At 45.1% G+C, this 18511-nt stretch overlaps 1 protein-coding gene across 1 annotated transcript; it reads right to left on the bottom strand.

Moving 5' to 3' along the window:
• Nucleotides 1–15487: 15487 nt before the first annotated feature.
• LOC148123393 (CD177 antigen-like) lies at nucleotides 15488–18289 on the bottom strand. The gene is made up of 4 exons (XM_087907945.1): nucleotides 17451–18289; nucleotides 16454–16639; nucleotides 16237–16362; nucleotides 15488–15939 (listed from the first exon to the last, which is right to left on the bottom strand). Exons 1-4 carry the CDS (start codon nucleotides 17563–17565, stop codon nucleotides 15695–15697), a joined length of 672 nt encoding a protein of 223 aa, XP_087764071.1. The 5' UTR covers nucleotides 17566–18289; the 3' UTR covers nucleotides 15488–15694.
• Between the last annotated feature and the right edge of the window lie 222 nt (nucleotides 18290–18511).

Raw genomic sequence — 18511 nt, 5'->3', positions numbered from 1 at the left:
AATACAAGAGATAGAAGAACAAATCTCAGATTCTGAAGATACCATAGAGAAAATAAATGCTCTGGTCAAAGAAAACGGCAAATCCAACAAATTCTCTACACAAAACATTCAGGAAATCTGGGACACAATAAAAAAAAAAACAAATCTAAGAATAATAGGGATTGAAGAAGGAGAAGAACTGCAGATCAAAGGCCCTAAAAATATATTCAACAAAATTATAGAAGAAAACTTTCCCAACCTAAAGAACAATATTCCTATGAAGGTTCAAGAAGCGTACAGAACACCGAATAGACTGGATCAGAAAAAAACATCCCCTTGCCATATAATAATCAAAACACAAAACATGCATATTAAAGAAAAAATTTTAAGAGCTGCAAAGGAAAAAGGTCAAGTAACTTATAAAGGTAAACCTATCAGGCTTACACCGGATTTCTCTATGGAAACAATGAAATCCAGAAGATCCTGGATAGAGGTACTGCAGAAACTAAGAGACCATGGATGCAAACCCAGACTACTATACCCAGCCAAGCTATTGTTCACTATCAATGGAGAAAACAAAATATTCCAGGATAAAAACAAATTTAAACAATACGTAGCTACTAATCCAGCCTTACAGAGAATATTAGAAGGAAAATCACTACCGAAGGAATCCAACATTCCCAACACGGCCTACAATAACTCGAACATCTAGTGACCATTCACAAGCACAAATCAAAGAAGAAAAACACATACACTCTACTACCTAAAAAAAAAAAAATGACCGGTGTCAACAACCACTGGTCATTAATATCACTTAATATCAATGGACTCAATTCACCTATAAAGAGGCACAGACTTAGAGATTGGATACGAAAACAGGATCCAACATTCTGCTGTTTACAAGAAACACACCTCAACCACAAAGACAGACACCTACTCAGAGTAAAGGGTTGGGAAAAGGTTTTCCAAGCAAATGGACCTAAGAAACAAACGGGTGTGGCCATTCTAATATCTAACAAAATCGACTTCAAACTAAAATCAATCAGAAGAAATAGAGATGGACATTTCATACTCATAACTGGAACAATTCATCAGGAGGAAGTCTCAATCCTGAATATCTATGCTCCTAATATAAAGGCACCCACATATGTAAAAGAAACTCTTCTAGAACTCAAGGCAGTCATCAAACCACACACACTAATAGTAGGAGACTTCAACACTCCTCTCTCACCAATGGACAGGTCAATCAGACAGAAACCAAACAGAGAATTGAGAGATTTATTGGAGGTATTGAATCAAATGGACTTAACAGACATCTATAGAACACTCCACCCAAATAGGAAAGAATATACCTTTTTCTCTGCAGCTCATGGAACCTTCTCGAAAATTGACCACAAAATCGGTAACAAAGCAAACTTACACAGATACAAAAAAATATTAGTACCTACCTGTGTCTTGTCAGATCACCATGGACTAAAATTAGAATTCAACAACAATGCTTCCCCCAGGAAGCCAACAAACTCATGGAAGCTGAACAGTCAACTACTAAATCACCCCTGGGTCAAGGAAGTAATAAAGAAAGAAATTAAACTCTTCCTTGAATTTAATGAAAACAAAGACACAACATACTCAAACCTATGGGACACTATGAAAGCAGTGCTAAGAGGAAAGTTCATAGAACTAAGTGCCCAATTAAAGAAAGCGGAGAAAGCACACATTGGAGACTTAACAGCACACTTGAAAGATCTAGAAAAAAAAGAAGCTGATTCACCCAGGAGGTCTAGAAGACTGGAAATAATCAAACTGAGGGCTGAAATCAACAAAATAGAAACAGAGAAAACAATCCAAAGAATCAATGAATCAAAAAGCTGGTTCTTGGAGAAAATCAACAAGATTGACAAACCCCTATCCAAATTAATCAAATGGCAGAGAGAGAACATGCAAATTAATAAGATCAGAAATGAAAAGGGGGACATAACCACAGACACAGAGGAAATTCAGAGAATCATTAGATCTTACTATGAAAGTTTATATGCCACAAAGTTGGAAAATGTAAAAGAAATGGACATTTTTTTAGATAAGTACCATATACCAAAGTTTAACCAAGAACAGGTGACCAATCTAAATAGACCTATTAGTCGCGAAGAATTAGAAGCTGTAATCAAAAATCTCCCTACCAAAAAAAGCCCAGGACCAGATGGTTTCAATGCAGAATTCTACCAGAACTTCCAGGAAGAGCTAATACCTATACTCCTTAACGTATTCCACAATATAGAAACAGAAGGGTCATTGCCTAACTCCTTTTATGAAGCTACAGTTACCCTAATACCAAAACCACACAAAGACACAACCAAGAAAGAGAATTACAGGCCAATCTCACTCATGAACATCGACTTGAAAATTCTCAATAAAATACTGGCAAACCGAATCCAAGAACACATTAGAAAAATTATCCATTATGATCAAGTCGGCTTCATTCCAGAGGTGTAGGGCTGGTACAACATACGCAAATCTATCAATGTAATCCATCATATAAATAAACTGAAAGAAAAAAACCATACGATCATCTCACTAGATGCTGAAAAAGCATTTGACAAAATTCAACACCCATTTATGATAAAGGTGTTGGAGAGACTGGGGCTACAAGGATCATACCTAAATATAATAAAAGCAATATACAGCAAGTCAACAGCTAACATCAAACTGAATGGAGAGAAACTCAAAGCCTTTCCACTAAAATCAGGAACGCGACAAGGCTGTCCACTCTCTCCATACCTCTTCAATATAGTGCTTGAAGTTCTAGCAATAGCAATAAGACAACATAAGGAGATCAAGGGGATTCGTATTGGAAAGGATGAAGTTAAACTTTCGTTATTTGCTGACGATATGATAGTTTACATAAGTGACCCCAAAAACTCTACCAAAGAACTCCTACAGCTGATAAACACCTTTAGTAAGGTGGCAGGATACAAGATCAACTCCAAATAATCAGTGGCCCTCCTATACACAAAGGATAAAAAAGCAGAGAGGGAAATCAGAGAAACATCACCTTTCATGATAGCCACAAATAGCATAAAATATCTTGGGGTTACTCTAACCAAGGAAGTGAAAGACATATTTGACAAAAACTTTAAGTCTTTGAAGAAAGAAATTGAGGAGGATACCAGAAAATGGAAAGACCTCCCCTGCTCTTGGATTGGGAGAATCAACATAGTAAAAATGGCAATTCTACCAAAAGCAATCTATAGATTCAATGCAATCCCCATCAAAATCCCATCAAACTTCTTCACAGACCTTGAGAGAACAATAATCAAGTTTATATGGCAAAACAAAAAACCCAGGATAGCCAAAACAATCTTATACAATAAAAGAACTTCTGGAGGCATTACCATCCCTGACTTCAAACTCTATTATAGACTACAGTATTGAAAACAGCTTGGTATTGGCATAAGAACAGAGAAGTCGACCTATGGAATCGAATAGAAGACCCAGATATTAACCCACAAACTTATGAACACCTAATTTTCGACAAGGGAGCTAAAGGTATACAATGGAAGAAGGAAAGCATCTTTAACAAATGGTGCTGGCATAACTGGATGTCAACCTGTAAAAAAATGAAAGTAGATCCATATCTATCACCATGCACAAAAATCAAGTCCAAATGGATTAAAGACATCAACATTAATCCGTCCACTTTGAACCTGATAGAAGAGAAAGTGGGAAGTAGTCTACAAGATATAGGCACAGGAGGCCTCTTCCTAAGTAGGACCCCAGTAGCACAGACAATAAGAGAAACAATGAAAAAATGGGATCTACTGAAACTGAGAAGCTTCTGTAAAGCAACGGACACTGTCAGTAGGACAAAAAGACTGCCTTCTGACTGGGAGAAGATCTTCACCAACCCCTCATCAGACAAAGGTCTGATCTCCAGAATATACAAAGAACTCAAGAAACTAGACACTAAAACTCCAATTAACCCAATTAAAAAATGGGGTACTGAACTTAACAGAGAATTCACAACAGATGAACTTCGAATGGCCAGAAGACACTTAAGGTCATGCTCAACCTCCTTAGCGATCAGGGAAATGCAAATCAAAACCACTTTGAGATACCATCTTACACCTGTCAGAATAGCTAAAGTCAAAAACACCAACGATAGCCTATGCTGGAGAGGATGTGGGGTGAGGGGAAAACTCATCCATTGTTGGTGGAAATGCAAACTCGTGCAGCCACTGTGGAAATCAGTGTGGCGGTTTCTCAGGAAACTGGGAGTCAACCTCCCTCAGGACCCAGCAATTCCACTCTTGGGAATATACCCTAGAGATTCCCTAACATACTACAAAAGCATTTGTTCTACTATGTTCATAGCAGCACTATTTGTAATAGCCAGAACCTGGGAGCAGCCTAGGTGCCCCTCAATAGAAGAATGGTTAAAAAAGGTGTGGAACATATACACATTAGAGTTTTACTCAGCAGTAAAAAACAATGACATCTTGAATTTTGCATGCAAATGGATGGACATAGAAAACGCTTTACTGAGTGAGGTAAGCCAGACCCAAAAAGAGGAACACGGTATGTATTCACTCATAAGTGGATTCTAACCATAATTAAAGGTCTTTGAGCCTATTATTCGTGATCCTAGAGAAGCTAAATAAGAAGATGAACCTGATGAAGATTATTTAGCTATCCGCCAGGAGGTAGGAAATAGACAAGAGTCCCAGGTAACCTCGGGTGCATGGGGGGGGGGGTGGGAGGGTTGATGGAAGGGGAGAGGGTTAGATAGAAGGGAGTAGGGGAGGAATGGGGACAGCTCAGTGGCCTGGGATGGGGGGGTAGGGAGGAAGGATGAATATGGGATCAGGGAAGAATATATTTCAACTAAGGGAGTCATTTTAGGGTTTACAGGAGACTTGATTATATATGGGATCCCAGGTCCAAGGAGAGATCCCCCAGATTGTTCTCTGGACAGAGGAGAGGGTGCCTGAACCGGCCGTGGCCCATAACCATACTGATGTATATTTTGCTTATCACCATAGATCCTTCATCTGGCGAAGGACGGCGATACAGACGGAGACCCACATTGGAGCACCGGAATGAGCCCACCAAGGTCCAAATGAGGAGCAGAAGGAGGAAGAACATGAAAAAGGAAATCAGGACTGCGAGGGATGCTATCGCCCACTGATACAAGGGAACGGATCTAATGAGAGTTTACCAAGGCCAGTTGGACTGGGACTGAACGAGGACGTGATCTAACCAGATTCTCGGAATTTGGCCAGATTCTCTGATTGTGGCTGGCCCGAAGTCTCTCTGAAAAGCCATTGACTATGATACTGGGACTTGTTTCCTCTGCATATACTGGATTTTGGGGATCCAGTCTGTTTGGATACTCACCTTCCTGGACCTGGAGGGAGGGGGGAGGAACTTGAACTTCCCACAGGGCAGGAAACCCTGACTGCCCTAAGGGATGAAGAGGGAGGAGGAGAGGGAGTGGGGGGAGTGGGAGGGTGTTGGGAAGAGGGGCAGAAATGGAAACTTTTATAATTTAATAAAATTTACTTAAAAAAAAAAGGTGGTGGTGAAGTCACCTGACCTCAGTTAAGATGGCAGTAAGGTAACCCATGTAACAGAGTTAATACTGGGGAACCAGGCAGGGAATATCTCAGTAAAGATGGCAGAACATGGTCGCCTGATCTGACTCTAAACCAAGATGTCAGTTAAGATGGTGGTGAGGTCACGTGACTTCCCCCTTCTCCCCTTACCCCCTCCTCTCCCTTTCTTCTCCATAACCCACTAAATAAATATCCAACCTCACTCTGCATGATGTGCCTATCCATCTGTCTCTTGCCTGCCACGTGGCTCCCTGCCCCGGACCAGTCACCTTTGGAGATATGCTGTATGGTTTTGTGGTGTGCCCACTGCAGCCACTTGGGGAACTGAGCCATCCCTGCCTGGGACTGGCTGCTCTCGGGACCTGTTGTCTGCCTGCCATCACTTGGGGACCTACAGCGTTTCTCCCACTGCAGCCGCTTGGGGATCCGCAGCAATTTTACTTAATCCATTACACTGAGTCTAAGATTAAACCTTCCATTTTGATATGAATAGAGCTTAAATAAAACTATTATTTTTAAGTCTCAAACTTACCAAGAACAAAGTTATAAAATCCTAATCTTATAAAAGCTTTTGTAAGCTGTAAAAGATGATTGAGACATGCAAGTTAATAGTACCTTAGAAAAGACCAAATTCTTTACTGTGTTCAGAACTGTACTTGTAGTCGTGTAATGCACGAATGTATTAATTACAGGAATAAGCACTATTTCGCTTCCTGCATGTGCTTTCAAAGTTAAGCATGAATCAAGTAACTAGACACAGGCCAAATCTGTTTTGTTTAGATATGCATAGTAGATAGGTGGTTCTCAACTCTTCAGAGACCTGACGAATATGACAGTTGAAACGTTTCACGGAAAAAGCTTCCAATTCCTGGCATTGACCCCAAGGTTTCCAGAGAAGGTGATGGAGCACAGAAGAATCCTGCAACTGGATTTACCATACCCTGGATTTGTGAGTGTATTTTCCAGTCATAGCTTAATAAAGTATTGATACCCCTTAAACACATGCATGTGGATTTCTTACTACACCCACTATTGACAAAGGACCAAGGGACATGAAAAGCTTTGACTTCTCTCAGAAAATTTGGGCAGGTTTTGGGTGACCAAAGTAGGTTGTAGAGTAAGGTGTGTCTCACACGTTGTCCTCCTCAGGGCCTTTGTACACATTCTTCTCCTCCCACATCTGACATCATTTCCTCCTTCCCCAGTCTGTTGAGAGATTCTCAGTAAAGACTCTCAAACGATGGTGTGCCTATTGCTCTTCCTCTACATCCTCACCTGAGTAGGGGGTGAAGCCCAGCACGAAGAGGAGCAATAGGTACTGGTCGCAGCAGGCTGCCATGGCCTCTCTGAGGTTGGGAAGAGCTGATCAGGACCTGGGAACTGATGGAGAACAGGAGACAATTCAGCCACTCAGACAGACATGGATTAATCCCTGGTTTCTGGCCAATGCCAACTTTAGGGGACACAAGAAAGTGAAGCCTGTCTGTCTTGAGTTGCTTAGAAGTTACAATTTACTGGGCCTTTATGGTTGCAATTCTCAGACCCAGCCATGGATTCCCTACACCAAGAACCCAGCAGCTCTATTCCTTCAATGTCTAGATGCAGGATACCGGGTCCAGGAGCCATCTGCTTTAAGCCTCAGGACTTCAGGTCCTGGGCAGCTCCAGGTCTCAGAGTTTCATTTCTCAGCACCCAGCTCCCCCAGACCTCAAATTCTGAGGGCCCTGGTTTGTCTGTCCTTGGAATGTGGCATTTGGTTTCTTCTCCTCCATCCCACAGGACCCAGGATTCAGGTCACTCTCTTTTCTTCTTCAGGCCTAAGAGGAGAGTACTTAGCACCCCGCCATGAAGGAATAACCATAGCGGCCTCCTCCTGAAATCACACCCGGGTGGACTTCTAGTCCCCAGAAGCTTCCCATAGACACGAAGTCCAGACCTGAGCTCTCTGCAAAGACCCAGAAAACAAATCCAGTTTCCTAAAACCAAAGACCCCATCCTTCAGATTTGGAAATCCAGGGCCCAGTTCTCCCCCAGACCCAGGACCGCCACAGGTCCCATCCCCCTCCTTTCCCCTGCTCGCCTTCACTGGCTTCCTTCCTCAGACTGGGGGACTTGGTCCCTCGCTTCTCCTTTCCTATTTAAACAGCCCAATCCTTTCTGTCTCCAGAATATTCTCACCAGAATCAGGCTTGGGAGGCGCTTCCGGATGCACCCTGGTGTTAGCTGTCTGCGGGTGCGTTACTCTTTCCAGGATCCCTGAAAGAGGCAACCTTGGCCAGATAAAACCCTCCAAGTCCAGTTGGTTGATGAGAACTCAGCATCTGGCTTCACTGGAGAATCCTGCCGAATCACTGCATCTCGTTGGTCTTCAGAGAAGTCAATTACTGCCTCTTCAAGAGGCAGACGTGCACAGAAAATGAGTGTTGAGTCTTTAATCCCAACACTTGGGAGGCAGAAGCAGGTGGATCACTGTGAGTTTGAGGTCAACCTGGTCTACACAGCAAGTTCCAGGACTGGCACCAAAGCTACACAGAGAAATCCTGTTTTGAAAAACTGAAAAAACAAAATGAGTATTTGTCAACAGTTTGTGGCAGTTGCTGCCTAGGTCATTCTCCAATTGCAGGGTCACATGGTATCTTGGAGTGCTGCGTGGTGGATGGTCCATTGCCCTGTCACTCAAAATGCTTCTAACTTTACCTATGAGCAGGTGACAGCACACATCGTCATCACATCTACTTACCCTCGTCAGTACTGTGCGGATGACCATTCAGGATATACACAATTGTCAGTTCTTTTATTACATTTAATATATCTTGTGTGCATATGTGTTGACAATCGAGGGGCACATGATGGGACAATTTGGAGTGTGAGTTTTTCCTTCCAATGTGTGGTTGGAGGATCCAAACTCAGGATTCCAGGCTGGTGGACAGATGCCTTCACCCGCTGAGTTATCTTGCTGCCTCTCACTTCTTTTCTTTTAAATAGTAACATAGTCATTATATACAAAGTAACTAGTTTCTTCGGGAGGGATGGGAGTGTTGATTTCTCCGTAAAATAACTAGTTTGGATGCAAAGCTTTCCTAAGTTCATGTAAAGTACTTTAGATGTTTATTATCATTTGAGGTAGGATCTTCTAGACCAGGATGGCCTAGAACCCTCTGTGTAGCTGAAATGACCTTGAACTTCTGATCTCTCTGACCTCTCTACCTCAATCCTGGGTCACTGCTGGGTGCCACCATTGATGCAGCACTGGGGATGGAAGCATGCTAGGCAAGCACTCTGCCTTACACAGGGTCCTGAGAACGGGAGGATTTTGTTGATTATGCCGCTTAGTCCTTCAGTGCACACACCATGCCATCTTCATCTGTTGTGGACACACTGCTGTTGTGAATGGCGCAGTGATCATGGTGGGCCGGCCAGAGACTCCAGAGCAAGTGGACGTACGATTTTTTTTGCTCTTTGGCGCAGCAACATCACATGGGGTTAAGAGGTGACCGTGCTGTTTCACACAGCTGCCGGCTCCTGGTCTGCAAAGAAAGGTAGCATTGACCTTGTAATAGCATTTTGTGTTATCATACATATGAAAATGAACATGTTTTTGTGAGTGAATATTTATTTTTATTTTGTTAAGTATATGAATGTTTGCCTGCATGCATGACTAGTACTACTTGTGTGCCTGGTGCATGCAGAGGACCAAAGAAGGCATCAGATCCCCTGGAACTGGAGTTACAGACAGTTGTGAGCTGCTCTGTGGGTGCTAGGATTGAACCTGCATCCTCTGGCAACCTGTGCTCTTATCCACTGAGCCATGTCTCAGGTTGGATTTTTTTAATAGAGAAAATGTCACAACAATAAGAGGGGTTAGTGAAGCTCTTAGCTTTGTGGAGACAGATGCAGAACCTGCCATGACTGAAATGACTGAAACTACGGTCAGACGCTGCAAACAACTCAGATACAAGACCTAGGGATAATATCATGTTCCTTTAGGATCCCAGAGATGTGTGCTTCGTGTTTGCTCATGTGTATGTGAGTGCTGGAGGCCAGATGTCTGTGTTGAAGGCTTTCCTTGCTCAGGGTGAAAATTAATTTTCTGAGAAAGGCTTCTGTATCTGCTAGATGGAGAGCGAGTGCTGGGATCTGCATGTTACGTCCCCCAGTGCTAAAGTTATTATGTGTTATTCTGCCTGGATTTTGCCTTCTTACTAGGGATTTGAACTCAGGTCACCATGCTTGCATAGCAAATATTTAACCTACTAGGTTATTCCCAGACTCCAGAAATGACTTTTTGTTTGTGTGTGTGTGTGTGTGTGTTTGACCGTATTTGTCCTGGAACTCAGAGATCCTGCACTCTCCTCCGAATTGCTGAGGTTAAAGGGGTGGACCACATTGGCCAGCCCCAGAAATGTCTTTTCAAACTTCAGTCATAATAAAATAAACAAGATATTTCGATTGCATTGCTCATCAGTCTTATTTGTCAGCAAGAATTTAGCATTCTAGGATTCAATATACTTAAGACAGGTATGTGATTGTGGAGGGAAAAGGGAAGAATTAGGACTCGGTGCTTTTAGGTCCTGGTTACAGGAGAGGATATGTTGAGGTCTTTAGGATTCAGAGAGAACTACACAGCTTAGTTCGATTTAGTCCAGATCTGACTCTTTGGGATGTCAGAAGTGCTTTATTGGAGGTAACTAACTCAGGAGAGTGAATGTTTAACATTTCAGAAAAAAGAATCAACCTAGTTTCTAAACACAGACTTATGAAAAATTATGTGCATTTACTATTAAATTGAATTTTGGGGGGCTGTTTCAAGACAGGGTTTCTCTGTGTAACAGCCCTGACTGTCCTGGAACTTGCTCTGTAGATCAGGCTGGCCTCAAACACACAGAGATCCACCTGCCTCTGCCTCCCGAGTGCTGGGATTAAAGGAATACACCACCATTGCCTGAACTTTGAATTGAATTTTTAAAGTGAGTATTCAACACTCACCACTTGTCATTGGACATTTTCTATTTCCCATGTGTTTGGTGACATATGGGTGTCACATCCCAGCTGTGTGGTGCAAATATTAGACAACTGCTCCTGAGGATTCCTATTCATTATTATAGAAGAGAGATCCCAGTTAAGTAGGGCGTCAGTTTTTGACGGTCCCCCTGCTTGTCTCTCAGGTGCTACATTAGAGCTTTGTACCACACATAGCTGTAATTGTTGTTGTTTTCAAATGGGGCCTCATGTAGCCCAGGCTGGTCTTGAACTCACAGCATAGCCAGAGAAGACAGCCAGGAACTGTTGATCCTCCACCTCCATCTCTAAGTCCTGGGGTTGTAGGTGTGCACCCCAACACCCGGTCTATACAGTGCTGGGACTCAAACTGGTACTTTATGTGTGTGAGTGCCCTACAGTCCAGCCTTGGAGTTGTTCTCAAATGCTAGAGTGCTGGCGTGTTCTGGAGACCTGCTGCTGACAGCGTGATCTCTACTGAACTACATGAACACTATGAACTGTACACGGGAAATGCTTACAACCAAAAATCGTTTTCTCTTTTCATTTGAGACAGAGTTTTATGGAGCCTAGACTGACTCCAGAGTGGACAGTAATCAAGGATGACCTTGAAGTTCTGAGACTTCTGCCTGCCACTCCTGAGGCCCATCAGAATGTCTGTTCAGTGTGTCCTATTGGGTTCAGTAAGCACACCATGGGGACTGGCAAATACAGTGAAGTCAAGCCTTCTCCTTCTTCCCAGGGAAATCACTTATTCACAGTTTGGTGTATGTTTTAGTCTGTGTTCAGTTGAAGAGACACCATGACCTTTGCGACTCTTATAAGAGAGCATTTAATTGGACTTTGCTTGCACACAGGAAGACAAGGTAGCTGAGAATTCCATAACTGCACTCGCAGGGAGTGGGTAGAGAGAGCCACTGGGCCTGGCTGGAGCTTTTGAAACATCAGGGCCCGCCCCCAGTGACACACTTCCTCCAACAAGGCCACACCTACTCCAGCAAGGCCACACCCAATCCTCAAGCAGTGCCACTCCCTGAAGACTTAGCATTCAAGCAGATGAGCATGTGGAGCCTTCCTTACTCAAACCACCACACATCAAACAAGAGTGAGGGTGGCTTCCTTCAGGGGTCAGCTTAACTGGAAGGGACCTGTTTCCTGGTCTCATAGAGAATCATTTCATATAAGCTTGCAAATTTACAAAGTTCACAGAGTCCCTCAGACATTGGACCTGCCTGAGCCAAGTTTTCAGTTGTCTGAGGCTTACATTTTATTTAATTTCCTCGAGACGGAATCTCACTGTACAGTAATAGCTTTGACTAATGTGGAACTGCATAGGCAGACCAGGCTGATCTTGCCTCTGCTTCATCTCACCTCTCTTGGGATAACAGGTGTGAGCCACCATGTCTGACCTCTCCCCACCCCTTTTTGTGATATAGGTTTTTCTGTGTAACCCTGACTGTCCTGCAACTTGCTTCATTTACGGACTGGCCTTCAACTCAGAGATCCTCCAAACTCTGCCTTCCAAGTGCTGGAAATGAAGGGGTGCATCACCACACCCAGATCTGTGGTTCTGAACTAATTTTAAGAAGTGGATTTCCCCATTCCACAGATCTTTGCGATTAGTCCTGTCTGGTCGCAATCTTTCTTTCTTTCCTGAAACTCATTCGGTGCATAGCCAAGGCTGGTCCCAAACTTGAAGATCTGCTGCCTAGGCCTCCCAAGTAATGGGACTAAAGGCATGTGCCAAAAGGCATGGATAACTTTAAATTTGTCTAAGGCTCTTATGGGCTGGAATTTCAGAGATGTGCCACTACGTCCTAACATGTCATCTTACACATTGTCATAACAACATATATTTTTTAAATTTATAGCCAGGTATTGGTGGTACACATTTTAACCCAAGCACAATGGAGGCTGTTGTTGTAGGTGATTCTCTGTGAGTTCAAGGCCAGTTGGTTTACAAACCGAGTTCCAGGATAGCCAGGGCTGCTTTACACAGAAACCTTGTCTGGAAACACACACACACACACACACACACACACACACACGGGCGCGCGCACACACATTATTTCAATCACATGCCTAAGCCACTGTCTGCATGTGCATGTGAGCAGTGCCCTCAGAGTCCAGATGAGAGTGCCGGAAACCCCTAGAGCTAGACTAGTGTATGGCTCTGACCACCCAGCCTGGCTGCTGGAACCACGCTTGTGTCCTCTGCAAAAGCAGAGTGCATCTCTGACTGCACAGCTGTCTCTCCAGCCCCAACAATGTGTTTCAAATCCAGGTCTGCTCCTGTGTCCTGCAGCATCTGTTCCCCAGGACCCTGACCTCACACCACCTGGGTGTGGTGGCACACAACTATCAGCCCAGGAAGGGATATGGAGGCGTGGTTTGGGGGAGATGAGGTGAGTATTCAAAGGCAGTTCTGATGGTTATCAGCTGTCACTCCAGACCTGAGCTGCTGTTCTGTGTAAACTCTGTCCTCTTCTTCTGCTCATGGTGTGAACTGAGGTGAACATTGTGATTATTACATAACATTAAAAGAAGGGGCAATGGCTAATGGGATAGTATGCCTTCTGTAGGGAAGACTCCAACATCTGGACAAAGGAAAAGGGTAGAAGATAAGTATAGTGGCTAATATCTTTTGGCAAGGAATGAGATTGAGAGACAGCTAGAGCATTGATATAACACACCATTGTAGGTGTGTCTGTTGAGGGTCTTTCCAGAGAGGATGAATGGAGTGAGGATGGCCCACCTGACTGTGGGCAGGACACCATGCCATGGCTGGACCATCCTTCCAATCTCCCTGTGTTTGGATCCTTAGAGATGAGAAGGTCCCAGTTCCGTGCCCACCTCCACACTTCTCTCTACAATGAGCTACTATCTTGCCAATAAACTTTCTCTCCATTTAGCTTGCTTTCAGGTTTGTATCACCTGAAAGAAATTAATTAATCCACGGAGGAGGTTGTGTGGACTCACGAGGATACTTCTGCCCCTCCAGATTCACTCTTCTTTGTAACATGAGGGCCAGCTTGTTGGGGTTTCTGTCCCTGCCCGGTATCCCACAGCCGGCAAGTCCCAGAGAATCAATCACACAGAGATCTCTATAAGTTATAAAGCTGATTGGCCCATTAAGTCAGGCTACTTATTAGCTCTTATAACTTATGTTACCCCATTATCCTTATCTAAGTTAGCCACATGGCTCAGTACCTTTTTCAGCTGGGCAGGTTACATCCTGCCTCTTCGGTGGTCTGCGCAGGAGTGCTGGATGGAGCTTCCTCCTTCCTAGCCTTCTCCTGTTCTCATTGCCCCACCTCTACTTCCTGTCTGTTTGACCCGCCTATACTTCCTGTCAGGCCAATCATGTATTTTATTAAAATACATGATTGACAGAATACAGACAATTCTCCTGCACCATTTTTTACTATGTTAAAGTGAAAGCCTTTCTTTTTTGTTTAAATAGAAAAAGGGGAAATGATGTAGGTGGGCCTTCTTTTATGTGTTATTTTCATTGAATAATAAAGAGACTGCCTTGGCTCTTTGATAGGACAGAAAATTAAGTAGGTGGAGTAAACAGAACAAAATGCTGGGAAGAGGCAATGAGGCAGACGCCATGGAGCCAGCCACCAGGTCAGACATGCTGAATCTTTCCCGGTAAGCCACACCTCGTGGTGCTACCACGAGATTATTAGAAATGGGTTAATCAAGATGTGAGAGTTAGCCAGCAACTAACTCTCTAGAGATAATGGGCCAGGCAGTGTTTAAATGAATACAACTTATGTGTTATTATTTCTGTGGCTAAGCTAGCCGTGCGGGAGCTGGGCAGGATGAAAAGCAGGCCTGCCCGCAGCTCCTCACTACACTTCCTGAGTTTCCTCGTCTCAGCAATGTGTGTGTCAGGTCTATGGGAACTGCCTTACTGGTCTCTGGTTCAGCCTGTGCCTGCCCAAAAGGACAGTGATACTGGAATGTGAACCCCCTGCTCCTCCCTCATAGAACCCTGCTGGGCAGGATACAAGTTTCTTGCCATCCTGAAACTCTAAGAACATCCATCAGTGAGATGGTTCATTGTGGTAATGGCATCTTTTCCAAGCCTGATGTTTTGAGTTCAATGTCCCAGAAACCACACTGTAGAAGAAGAGAACCAAGTCCACACACACAAGAGAAGCTGAGGATCACAGGTCAGAGTAATCAGTGACCTCCCAGGTCACAGGAAGGCCCAGTGCTTTAGTTGCAGCACCAGGATGACTCTGGGGGCACAGGGTGAAAAGAAGCCTTGGAGTCACCCATGCTGTGTAGCAGTTTCCTCTGACATGGAAACACTCCATCCTGCAGGGAAGCTGCTTAAGCAGGAAGCGAAATAACTCAAAATAAATTCAGGAAGTCCCTGAAGCCCCTCCCTGCCAGGGCAAGCAGTAAAAGTTGCAAAGCAGACTTAGACCAGACCAGACCAGCTGAGAGGAAGAAGCAGAACCCAGAAGAGCTGGCTGCAAGAGGTTTAGACCAACTGAGGCACCTGGAAGACGACCTCCAGCCTGTTGCGCTGCCTGCTGTCTGTGCCCTGTGCTCCAGGTTCCCAGCTCTGTGAGCTGTCACTCATGCAGGGGTGGGCTTTGGTGATGAGCCTTTTCCAAGTCATTTCTGCTCCTGTAAGTAATTCCTGACTCATACATATTCGTGTAAGTAACCCCAATACAAAACTCATTGGTTTGCCAAATTGAACTTTGATGGCGTCTGTATCTTGTTCTGTCAAGGTGTCAAATCTGGGCTGAGTAGATGTGTATGTTGAGTCTCCCCAGGGAACATTTTGTTACACAGCACCATGGAGGCCAGGGCTTGGCAGCGGACTCTCAATGGGTCCCACGAGTGCTGTGCATCTCCTCACATAGAGAAACCCAGTATTTGGAGACAAACAGTAACTTTATTATTCCACATGTGTGGCCAATATATGGGTGCCCACTGGCACAGGGTGAGATCAGCAGCTCCCATGTATAAATATCAGGAGGCAGCATCGTATGGTAAGGGATGTCGGCACTGGGATGACTCAGAAGGAAGCTTCCAAGTGTAAGGTCTTAGGTTATGACATCAGAGGAGGGTTGGGTTAAGAGTTATGGTGAAATGAGTTCAGCAGAGAGGATGAAGCCCTCCAAACAAAGGACTAAGAAGAGCCCCAGCCCTAACACCCAAGCCAGGGAGGTGCCAGGGACAAACAGAGGGGAGAATGAATTTGCAGTCAGTAACTTCTTCACCTTTTCCCTCAAGGTGAAGATCCCCATTCCAAATTCACCCCGAAATACATCTCGAAAAGTCAACTGAAGACATCCTTCGATGAGAAGGGTTTCATTGACCCCACCTAGAAGATGAAGATCCAGTCAAGGGGCAAAGAGAAGGGAAAGGCTTAGATCAGTAAACCTAAAGACCTTATACCCAGGAATCCAGATTCCAGGCCTTCTCCTGTGGACCCAAGAGTCCAGGTCCCGAATTTTTCCCTCAGACCCAGGGTTCTAGACTCCAGCCACACTCCCTCTGCCCTAGCAGTCCAGGCCCCTGACCTCCCCTCTCAGACCCAGGAGCACCCTCCCTCCTGCTGAGTCCCTGGAGTCAAGGCCTGAGTCTCCCTAATCCTGGGGATGCAGACCTCTGCACTCACCTCCCTTAATTTCCAGGGTACCAGAATAGCAAGCAGTGTTCTTAGGGCAGAAGACAAGATTGGAGGGGCAGGACCTCTGATTCGTCAAACAAACAGGGCACTGGAAGGATTTTGTGTCATAGAAGGCTGAGGAGAGATGAGGAGGAAGCTGCACAGTGTGCTCTCAGCTGCAGGCACAGGCAGCCCTCCTGAAGTTCTCTGTCCCCAGATCACAAACATTCAAAGTGAAAGTGGCCAAGTGTGGCTTCGCTGCTGGTAGCATTGTTGCAATCATCAAATTCGCAGAAGTTGATATACATGGCAGCCTGTATTCCAGGTCCTTTGGCAATCTCCTCAACACGGTCACTACTCCACTGCCTAGGGAGACCGGACCCTTTGCTCCACACTAGGACAGATTTTGCACCTACAAGGGTACAAAAGTGAAAGCCAGTATTGGATGGGGAGGATGGCAAGGCCTAGGAGCTCAGTTCTAGGGTTCCTTGACGCTCCCAGTCACAGGAAGAACACAATTCAGCATGTTCTGTGTCAGTCAAAACTTGAAGCTCAAGCCTGGCTCCTCTCCCGCCCCTTGCAGACCTGGCTGCACACTGTCTCCACAGTCTCCCTGAGCCCCTCCCACAGGCTGCAGCCTCACTGTGTTCACCATCTCTTCTACCCTGCTGGATTTCTCTCCACACTCTGCCCTTCACAGGCACAGCTGGCTCCCATGTTATGTTCCTCTTTCCTTTCCCCACTTCCTGTAGAGCTGCAGAGGGACTCACTGGCTTAGCAGAGCCCCATACAGTCAGTCACTCAGCTTCCTTCCTCTCTCTATCCTGCCTCCCTCCCTCCCTCTCTCCCTCCCTCCCTCGATCTGTCCCTCCTTCCCTCCCCCTTTCCTCACTCTTCCCCAGCCCTGAGTCTTATCTAGTCCAGGCTGCTCTGGAACTCCCTATATAGCTGCAGATGAAGCTGACTGTCTCCACCCGCAGCTCCATGCTGCCATCACAGGCAGCTGCCACCACACCCAGTTCATGTGCTGTAGGAATAAAGTCCAGGGCTTTCTCCTAATTAACACATGGCTGCCTCATGTACCCCGTCATGGCCCAGAAACAAGGCACACAGAGAGGAGCCCAGGCACGAAGGGAGCTGAGCAGGAACTGCAGGAAACAGAAGACAGGGCAGGACAGGGATGGCCTGTGCAGGAGTGTGGATATGCATCTCTTCAAACACACCTACGTCTATTATCAGGAATGTTTCCTGACAAATCTCCTTAGGTCCAGCTTGTTTGAAGTCCTGCGGGGACCAGTCAACAACTTCCTTAGTGAAACCACTGCCAAATTTCACCATGGTCCCATTGTGACATTTCAGAGCACCTGTGGAGAGAAAAATCACCAGGATTAGTGAGAGTCAGGGAGCCACCATGTCTGCCCCTCAGCTTCTGGGCTAAGGGCAGCCATCACATTCCAAGTCACACTTCCTGTGCCCTGGCTGTGACATCCCCAGCTGGATTAAGAAGGGACTCAGAAGTCACAGTCCCCAAGCCTGCAGCTCCATTCACCCTGTTCCTCCCTGAGCACCTGCTCCTCTCAGAACCTCCTGAGGAGGACTTGCTCCTCCACAGAGGGCTCCTCTTCAGCCATTCTCTCCTCCCCATGGGGTTTCATGTCCTTCTTAGCATTGTGGGATGTTTGAGTACTTTGTGAAAATGTATTGCTGTGATTGGTTTGATAAAGAGCTGATTGGCTCGTAGCTAGGCAGGAGGTTTAGGCAGGACTTCTGGGCAGGGAGAATGGAATGAGGAGATGAATCCAGGTGTGCATCAGACACCAAGGAGACAGGGATAGAGTCAGACATACAGAATCAAAGAAAGGTAAAAAGCCACAAGGGAAAAGGTGCATTAACATAAATGAGTTAATTAAAGTTATAAGAGCTAATGGGGCTAGCCTAAGCTAAGGCCGAGCTTTCATAGTTAATAAGATATATCTGTGTAATTATTTTTAAAGTGGAAGCCCAAAGAAAAGTTCAGTTACACATTAGAATACTGAGGAAGGTGGCCTGGCGCCATATCTTTCTGCATGTTTGTGTTGGTGCTCCTGGGAGTATGTGTGTGTGTGTGTGTGTATGTGTGCTCAGAGGACAATGCCAGGTGTTGTCCTTAATCAGATTCCACCCCCTGTTTGATCCAGGGTCTCTTTCTCAAAGTACAGCTCCCTCATTTGGTTGGACCCACTAATCAGTAGAACCAGGGCTCTTCCCCAGCCCTGGGATTGCAGACCCTTTACCCTCAGAACCA

Source organism: Myodes glareolus, chromosome 1, assembly GCF_982192425.1.
Source record: "Myodes glareolus chromosome 1, mMyoGla1.1, whole genome shotgun sequence".
NCBI lineage: Eukaryota > Metazoa > Chordata > Mammalia > Rodentia > Cricetidae > Myodes > Myodes glareolus.
This window is presented reverse-complemented; position numbering and strand designations above follow the sequence as displayed.

Excerpts from the sequence above, each read along its gene's own strand:
- LOC148123393 (XM_087907945.1), bottom strand. The coding sequence starts at position 17,565 with ATGGTGAAATTTGGCAGTGGTTTCACTAAGGAAGTTGTTGACTGGTCC. Across the intron at positions 16,640-17,450 it reads ATTCCTGATAATAGACGTAG|GTGCAAAATCTGTCCTAGTG; the intron begins GTGTGTTTGAAG and ends GTACCCTTGTAG. Across the intron at positions 15,940-16,236 it reads TACCCTGGAAATTAAGGGAG|GTGGGGTCAATGAAACCCTT; the intron begins GTGAGTGCAGAG and ends TTCATCTTCTAG.